Below are 9,349 nucleotides of genomic sequence, written 5' to 3' on the forward strand. Positions count from 1 at the left end.
GCTTTGCATATTGCACGCTCAAACCTGCTAGCTGCAGCAATAGCTTTCATATAACATAATTAACTGAATGATGTGTAGTGACTTTAACCGTCTATAAACAAGTACATACTTGTATATATAGACTGAACATGTAAAATAGGGAACACAACATGGATGGTTGGTTGAATCTCACCAGGGACTAGAGTTACTCTCTAGTATATTGTAGCTATATTACCAAAACTTAATTATAGATATGGATTTTATACAGAGCCATTCAATATAAGTTCCGGACATGCAGTTCTCAAGGAAGTTGAGAAATTTACACAAGACAACGAAAACAACAACATTGCCACCGTTCAAAATCGGTATTAAAAATTAGAAGTCAAAACAGTAAAGAAGATATGAACAATAAATAAATGAAAAATAAAGAAACTAAATAATGTAACAATTAAAATTAACTAAAGTATATATTACATGGGCTTCAGAAGAAGACTTGAACTTTATGGAAAAAGATAAGTCTTGAACTTTGTAAGAAAGTTTAAGCTGTAAATGGAAATTTTATTTAAAAGTTTTAGGATGCTAAATAGGTAAATATATAATTATGATTTATCAAAAAGGGGGCATTTTATAAATGTTAATGGTATTCTTAACAAACATGCTCCTATCATTAAAAAAAAAACAGTTCAAAAAGATAAACAACCCGAGTGGTATAATTAAGAAATAATTCGTGGAGGGGGTAGATTTGTACCCATTTAAACATGGGTACGACATTTATATTCGATTATTTTAGTTGTTGAATGAGAATATAATCCATGTTAAAATAATTACAAATCTACCCCCGGAAGAAATTTAATTATTTCTTTTCTAATTTGAAAAATGCGGTAATTTTTGTGACAAAAATTTCCCTTGGCGTAGCCAAAATAACGGCTGTTCCACCCCCGTGCGGAAGTTGGGTTAAATTTGTATATTTATGTCATTGTATGTGTTAAATGTGTGTATTTATATAAATGATTTAAATAAGATAAACCCTCAGCCAAAACTCCGGAGCATTGGTCTCTTCCATGCCGGCACCCCTTTTGACATTCCAGAATAATGGAGGAACGTCAACGGTACGGAACTGGCGCTGTTTTGGAGTTTAACCTCAGCCGTTAAATCATTGCGTAAACATTTTTAAATGATTGTTTTCTCTCGAAGCGACGGCGAAAGAAAAGAGACAGTGCACGGGTGCTAAAGGTGGGGTGTACCGAAAAATAAGATGTCATATTAGAATTGTAATATACTTCATGCTCGAAGAATGAGAGATGAATTTCATGGTGTTTGAATGTGGAATGAATATAAGTTCTTGAGAAACAAAAACTCTACGAAACAGTACCACTATAAGGTGAGACTTTAATAATAAAGTATTTGTATAATTTTAAATTGTGGAATTCAAAGGATTCTAAAACATCGTGGAACTGCATGTAAAACAAACTAGACAATATGAATTGTGTATAAATAATGAAAATACTACTGCCACATAGGATATTGTCAATGAATTTAATATTTTTTTTACCCAATGTGTAAATCAAATGAGAAATATGTGTGGACAGAACTCACCAGAACTAAATTTCTATGATATAAAGGAATCTGTTCGATCTAAGTGCTCTCATAAAACATTTTCAATTCTACCTATTACTGTAAATGATTTGTATTTAAATCTTGATGTAAGTAAATCAATGGAACAGACAAAACTGAATTATTGAAAATTAGTGCCCAAAAAATAATCACTCCCTTAACTTTTATTTTTAACAAGATAATAGACCATGATGTTCTAAAAATGCTCCCCAATATTTAAAACGTGGGATATCACCAGCCCATCAAATTACGGATGAAATTTCAGTCTTACCAGCTATTTCAAAACTTATTGAAAGACATGTGCAAACTTAAGGCAATTATATAAAAATTAAGTACAATCTAAGTTATTACATCCTGTCTGGTTTTAGACCAGATCGTTCATGTCAAAAGAGCTCTTATAAATATTACTGATAATTTTTCAGAAGAAATGAATAAGTGGAAAATGTAGCATTTTTTAGGCTTCAAAAAAGCAATTGGTGTTGTAGATCATTCATTGTTTATCTAAATGACCTTCCACTATATCTTAAAAAACTGTAACTGTGATTTTTATGCTGACTTAACTATTCATTGTTCTGGTGAAGCATTAATAATGTACAACCAAAAGTTCAAGAAGACTTGAATGAGTTACAAAAATGGTGTGGTAGAAATAAAATGCTTACTAATTGTAGTAAAACCAAATGTATAGTTATTGGGATTAAACAAACGATTTTATTTTTTTAAAAAAATAGTGCCCATGAGGTACTGATAAAATCTGCAGTACTAAAGAACTCAGAATGTGAAAAATTATTAGGAGTCCAAATTGATTAGACAGTGAGTTGGTAAAAACAAGTCATTGTGTGCTCAAAAATTTCATCCATAGACTTTATCTTTTGTCTATGATTAATAAGTATCATAACTAGTATCAAAAGCAAGAAAATTGTTTTACTCAGGATTTATTTTGATAATATTAGTTTCATGATATTCAATATTTAACGGTATAGAACACTTTGCATCATCCGGAAATTGATAGATAAACTTTTTTTAACAAAAGGGGGTGTAACACCGGAACTATGTTCCTCCCATGGTTCCAGCATTGATATAAAAAACATTATGATGTTTTCCGTCAAGGGCTATTGGGGATTGTCACATAGTCTTGGTGATCTCTTATATAACTCCAAATATTTTAATAGTGGCCCCAAAAACGGATTGTGGTGCCAAGCCTAAATCCACTTTTTACCGTTTAATGGGTTACAATATAAAAGTTGTGACAAAGAAACCTTTTTTGTACCGATAGTTTTCATCTTTATGCCCACTAAAACAATACTAGTACTAATATATAAGTACATAATATTACATTAAATGTCTGCTTTAGACTTTAGTTACAAACAGAACACTTTTTTGCTGTTCATCCAAGCCTTACACGGATCTTAATTGCAAACTGATACAAAATGTGGGAATTCTGCGAAATTGAGGAAGAATTTGATTTCGTTGTAATTTTTCCATTGAGGAAATACGGTTACGGTGTGTCCATCAGCACCATTTGTTCAACGTGTCTTTTTTCTTTTTTTTTCTTTCATCTTTCGTCTACCACGGACTTGACTTTTTATGAGCAATTGGGTGGGTATTTCTAGAAAGCAGAGAACGCTTACCCTACCGGTGCACCTGGTCCATGCTCCCAGTCTTTAGTGGAGTCCGAGTTGCTAATTTCCTTTGTTACTTTGTATGTACTTTTTTATTTATTTTATGTTCTTTGTTTTTGATTGTCTGTTTTCCATGTCTGGACTTTGTCCCTGGATTATATACTATTTGTTTCCGCTAGAATCTTGTTTTCCCTTATTGGTATTTTGTACCTTATCATACTACATTCTATCCATTTAAACATACAATGTTTACTTTTTTACAGTTCTTTCTCTGACAAGACTTTTACATTTCATTTGCATACAAAAACTGGTCAAATTGTCGTTATCAAAGGCTCGTTATAAATGCACATACCATGCTATAAGTCTCTGAGTCACTTCTCCTTTTTATCACAGACAATGAGCCATGAAATGAATGGGAAATCATATACCATCTTTTTGCAGTATTTGTGTACTTTCCTTCCCAGTACAAAACTCCAAATGTCTCATTCTTTTCCATTAGTAATTATTTCTAAGAAACAATTCATTCATGAGTATCAAAAACAATCAATTAATGATATACATGTTAAATCTTTTTAATCTTATTGATCACGGTCGTTTCCAAATACCACTACATTTTTGTGGTTAATGTTATTAAGTTCAAGGAAAACTATAATAAAAAGATCATAGACAAATATAGTTGATAAATTTGTTTTTAAATATATGGTTCAGAAATCATGTAAATCCCTTTTATTTCTGCCCTTTGATAGAAAATGCCTAAAAGACAAACCCAAACATAGAAAAGATTAAAGAAGTAAACAAATAAGATATCATCCACGCTTTTCTATATGTGAAAAAAACTTCAACTCATCACTGAATAAATTACAACACTATATTCTAAAAAATGGTAATCAAATAAAATAAAAAAAGTTCTGGTCCTAAGTTTCTTACAATATGCAAACTTAATACATGTTGCATTCATGTCATTTAAAGTTACAGCCATGGGAAATATCATATACAATCATGTACGTTTATTATTACTGCTAGAACATGATGGATTAAATTTGAGCTACTTTCAAATCAAATATATATGGTTTCATTACCTGATTACATGTGCATGTATATTTATATACATTATGCAAAAAGCTTTATATACTTTCATTAAAGATTACGCTCTAATGTGTTCCATGCTATTGACAATGCTGTTATGTACTGTAGTTGGATAATGCATAAATCAAATTTTGCATTTGCATTAGTCAAGGATATCCAGTATTCGCTCATCTTTTTAAATTTTACATGATCGTTGGAATCACGCCAAGTGAAATGCCGAATATATATTAGCAATATAATACAAAATTTGTAAACAACTAATTTACTGTGTATATCGGAAAATGATTAACGTTTTGTATGTTTTGTTTAAAGATTTATGATAGTTTTCGGCAGAAACAGACAGCAAATATTATGATGCCATAACAGCTTATTTCTTCTGACATTGTACTATATTGAACTTTTTGTGTTTCAAATCTTTCCCAAAAAATAGATAAGGAAAAATGTTATAACTACAAAGAGTAAAAATATATGACAAAATTTGTTTCTTTCATTTTTACATATGTACTACAAAAATATTACGTAATAGAGCACATGACCAACTCATACCCCAGGGATGTATAATGTTTATAGACCATGTACTTATAATACCTTGATAATGTAATAACCGTTTTATAAACGCTCCCGGATATAAGAGCCGTCATGCACTGTCTCCCACACAACGGCTGCATGATTTATATATTATGGTGACTCAGTGGACAATTTTGTGACATTGTTTTAGCCAAAGCTCAAGGTAGGACGAAGTTTCGATTTTGTTAAGGATGTAGTTCTTCGTGTAATTACTGCCCAAAAATAGAAACTTGGTTATTTTTCATCTGATATTTCGTTAGTCACTAGTTATTATTTACAAATTAACATTGTTTTTCACACTGGGGTTTTTGAACTTACAGAACTGGAAATAACCTGACGTCAAATTAAAATTAGGATTAGTTGTAATGCTATTTTCATAACTTTTCATTTGCATTTCAGTTGTAGTATAGACTAAATTACTAGCGTGTCGAAGATGACATTACCATCAGCAGTTTCAACTTGGAGTCTTAGGCCGTGGTCTACTCCTTTGATTAAACGTAAGAAGAAATCGCTATCTCAAAAGGAATTGACCTCTAAACCTCAGAGAAAGATTTCGGATGATTCTACTGTTGGGTCAATCAATAGGTGTGATTCCGTTGGAAGGAATTTGTTATTTTATGCAGCAAGTTTCGGAACTGTTGAAGTTGCTGACCAGCTGCTTAAATCTGGATGTGATCCAAACATCAAAGATTCGGACGGTGATACCGCCTTACATGAAGCTGTGTTAAATGGACATACCAAAGTAATCAGTCTTCTTCTAAAGAAAAGTAAGGACATTTATTTAATTATTTTATTCCAGTAATTGTCAAGAGTAACATATGCGTTCAGTATTCAGGAAACATTTTATATTTTATTTATATTTCGTGACATTGTAAAAACAACCTTATGCGCTCTGCTGACACTCACCTTCACTCTATTTGTTTTTCGTTTTAATAATTCAACGTTTGTTTTAGCCAAGAAACTAGAAATTAATGCAAAGAACGACCAAGGAGAAACACCTTTAATGGTAGCGGTCCATCAGGATCAAATCGACGTGGTTAAACTTCTTCATAAAGCAGGTAAAACTAATACAAAGTATTTCGTTCATATTAAAGTGAAATTGGAGGTGGTCGACAAGGTTGTCCAGTGTGGGTCATGATCTGCGAACTTCTGACACATTTTATTGCCAACGGACAAAGACTGATTGATTTATTTCCTTTCATTATGATGTTTTATTAGTGATATATGTATAATGTATTTACATGGGAAAGTTCCGTTATTTTCCAGGATAGAATTTCGTACAATTAAATGATCACATTTTGCAAACTAACTTCAGCTGATTATACTGATGACACAGATGTTTAATATTTATATATTTATAACGAAAGGCGAGTAAAACCTGGGCAAATCGTTCAACGTTACTTTTCTTGCGACCCTAAATGTATTTATATGAAGTGTCATATGATTAACCTATAATAAGAAATGTATAAGGCATGCACGTCATTTCAATTAGATTACGACAAATCATTTGTCAACTAGTGAATGTTTCAGTATGCAATAAATAAATAATTTTAGTCTTCTTAAAATCTTAAGTTTTGAAACATATCATCTGAATACATTTAAAAGGTATTATAACAAAAACAATACTTTCTTTTTCGACATGAGTTTTTTTTTTTTTTTTTTTTTTTTTTTTTTTTTTTTTTTTTTTTTTTTTTTTTTTTTTGTTTTTTTTGTCATGGAAATCAAAAGATTTGTTATTATTTCGTTATATCTTTTTCAGGCGCTGAAATCCACTTGGCAGATAAACTAGGTCGAACACCATTGCTTATAGCAGCTGGACAGGGTTCAGAGAAATGTTTTCTGTACCTTCTGAAACATAATGCTGATATCCAACAAAAGGATTTTATTGGTCATTCTGTATTGTATTATGCTTTGCATGGAGACAATCTGTCTATTTCTGTCATTAAACAAATCATCAAATCAGGTAGGATAAAAAAACGTGTTTATTAGTTATGTATGTTGACCAAATTTTTTGTCCAATCAACGACCTTTCATTTGTCACATTGAATGAGGAGAACTTTTAAAACTCGTTGCTCAGTTTTCTGTTTTCATTTTAATAGCAAATTGTAAAATTGAAAGAGAACAATTTCATTATGACGTCGTGTATTCTACTAGTTGATTATTACACATTTGATTCTAAGGACATGATTTTGTTTTCTGTTTGCCTTTTTCCTTAAGATTTCAAACACAAAATAAAAAGCAACCATTTTATCTATAGGAAATAAGTTTGCCTTTAAAACATTGAAAACAGATACTTAACCGATGTTGTTCATTTTTTCTAATATATTATCATTATTTTTATTTTTTCAGGGTATGACGTATCAGTAGACGCGACATGGTTGATCAGTGAAAATTACAACGAAAACGGACTGAAAGAACTGAACCCTAAATTGTGCAAGACCATAATGCACAAACTCGGTGTACCTGAATTCGAGAAGGATCGTCACTGTCGGCGGCCTAGCATTGGGAATGTCATTCTGACGAGTATTTCTAGTGTCTTTGTTTCTTCAAGCTAGTGATTAAGGTGCATTTAGCTTACATTAAACTTCTGTCCCATCACGAATATCGGATATTCGGAACTACAAAGTTGTTCAGGAGTTTACCTCTATTGGATGAAGCGACTGATGTGTTCTTTCGTGGCTTATCGCTTTCTTTTAGCACAAGGGTTTGCTTCCTGTTTGTGTTTGGTTTGGTTACTGATTTGTATTGATAGGAGCAGTCTAACGCACATAAATTCTACAGAGGATTTTACTGATTTTGCAGTATGCCAACAGTGTCGCTATATATATAGGCTTTTGTCATGCTAAAAATGATCCCTTTTTGAACAAGTGTGTGTGTGCGTGTGTTACAACGTGACTTTAGAACTTTGTTGAGTGAAAAAACACCCGGTCCGTATCTTATTATTTATTATCTATTTTTTTTTCTATCACGTAGCTATACGAATGTACAGCTACTTTCTATCGCGCCTCGATTGGTTCTATTTTGAGACTTGTATCCACCAACTGATTAATCTGTGCAATGTGTTACCTGTTTGATATATAGCTTTTTATTTTCGTGAATGATATAATGAGAATATCAATAAGAAAACTTGAGCTCATTCCAATTACTAGTAATATGTAGAAACTGTGTTTTTATTTTTTTTTATTTTGCATTAAATTATTTCATAACCATAATTTGTTAGTTTATTTTTTTTTTTGTATCTAAGTACTATTCACTGTGAGAATTGGACAGTTGGTGAATCAGGAAAAAACGTGACTTTCCATGTGATTTTATTCAAAATTTTATCTGAAATGCAGAAAAACTGTTTATTTCTTTTAGGTGTAAGTACTTCAAAGTATGTATTACATGTATATGAAATAAATTACAATTTGATCAATAAGGGGAGATAACTTACTTTTCCACTATTATTCTATTGTAACTTTAAGCTCACTTTTCTGCATCCTCTGACAATTAAAAAAAAACGTCAATTTGTCTTCAATAGACCATAAACTATGTACCTACGTTGTCAAATTCGTGTTTTTTTTTTTTTTTCGAAAGCAAGTTTTTTTTTTCTTTTGCCTATTTTTTTTTTTTTTTTTTTTACAAATTCCAGTACTTAAAATCTACACTGCTAATTCCTGCGCTGTACAATTACAACTATTGTATAATTCCATGTTTACAACATGCTTTAACGAATAGTTTTCTCGTCAATGGTGTTTTTTTTTCCTTCCACTTTTTGTCTTATGAAACAAGTGTATGCAACTAATAGTAAAATGAAAGTACATGTATACAGGGAAACGCAACAAATGCATCAGTGTATTTAAATGCAATATCATTAAAAGGTCTTCAATAATTGTAAACACACCTTTAAATAAGCTCTGAAATGCCCCAACAATCAAAATAATAAAATCCACGGATAACAGACCGCTGACATTTTTTATATATATTATATACTATGACTAAAACCTTGAACTTGAATTACTTGTTTACTATCATCACTAAGGTCATGAGGTGAACAATGTTTTATATTCCATTCTATATAAAAAGAACATTGACTGTAGAGAAAATGTATCAACACGATTATCTTATAAAGGGGATGCTTACCCTACCGGTGAACCTGGTCCATGCTCTCAGTTTTTAGTGAAATCCGAGTTGCTCATTTACTTTTGTTACTTTGGTTATGTATGTTCTTTGTTGTGTGTGTCTGTTTGACATGTCTGGTCTTTGTTGTGTGTGTCTGTTTTACATGTTTGGTTCTCTGTTGTGTGTGTCTGTTTTACATGTAGGTCTTTCTTGTGTTTGTTGTGTGTGTCTGTTTTTCATGTTTGGTCTTTGTTGTGTGTGTCTGCTTTAAAATGTTTTTTTTTTTCATGTATTAATCTGCTTTGTGCGTTTGTTTGATTTTGTATATGTCTGCCTGTCTGTTTGTTTTTTTTTTTTTTTTTTGTTTTTTTTTTCGTTTTTTG

General features: G+C 31.3%; 1 protein-coding gene across 3 annotated transcripts; it reads left to right on the forward strand.

The window, feature by feature from the left end:
* The first annotated feature begins 1,202 nt into the window (after positions 1-1,202).
* Positions 1,203-8,077, forward strand: LOC148599287 (uncharacterized). 3 transcript variants are annotated; one of them, XM_088557873.1, is made up of 5 exons: positions 1,203-1,360; positions 5,265-5,632; positions 5,819-5,923; positions 6,625-6,828; positions 7,215-8,077. In XM_088557873.1, the coding sequence occupies exons 2-5, from the start codon at positions 5,299-5,301 to the stop codon at positions 7,418-7,420; spliced, it is 849 nt and encodes a 282-aa protein (XP_088413999.1). In that variant the 5' UTR covers positions 1,203-1,360; positions 5,265-5,298; the 3' UTR covers positions 7,421-8,077. The 3 variants fall into 3 exon arrangements, with proteins under 3 accessions (XP_088413999.1, XP_088413998.1, XP_088414000.1); XM_088557872.1 differs by lacking the exon at positions 1,203-1,360 and adding an exon at positions 4,903-5,028; XM_088557874.1 differs by lacking the exon at positions 1,203-1,360 and having other exon boundaries at positions 5,222-5,632.
* Positions 8,078-9,349: the final 1,272 nt, after the last annotated feature.

This window comes from Perna viridis, chromosome 13 (assembly GCF_037379345.1).
Source record: "Perna viridis isolate PV_CMFRI_1.1 ecotype Kerala chromosome 13, ASM3737934v1, whole genome shotgun sequence".
In the NCBI taxonomy this organism is placed as follows: domain Eukaryota; kingdom Metazoa; phylum Mollusca; class Bivalvia; order Mytilida; family Mytilidae; genus Perna; species Perna viridis.

Excerpts from the sequence above, each read along its gene's own strand:
- LOC148599287 (XM_088557873.1), top strand. The coding sequence starts at position 5,299 with ATGACATTACCATCAGCAGTTTCAACTTGGAGTCTTAGGCCGTGGTCT. Across the intron at positions 5,924-6,624 it reads TAAACTTCTTCATAAAGCAG|GCGCTGAAATCCACTTGGCA; the intron begins GTAAAACTAATA and ends TATCTTTTTCAG. Across the intron at positions 6,829-7,214 it reads TAAACAAATCATCAAATCAG|GGTATGACGTATCAGTAGAC; the intron begins GTAGGATAAAAA and ends TTATTTTTTCAG.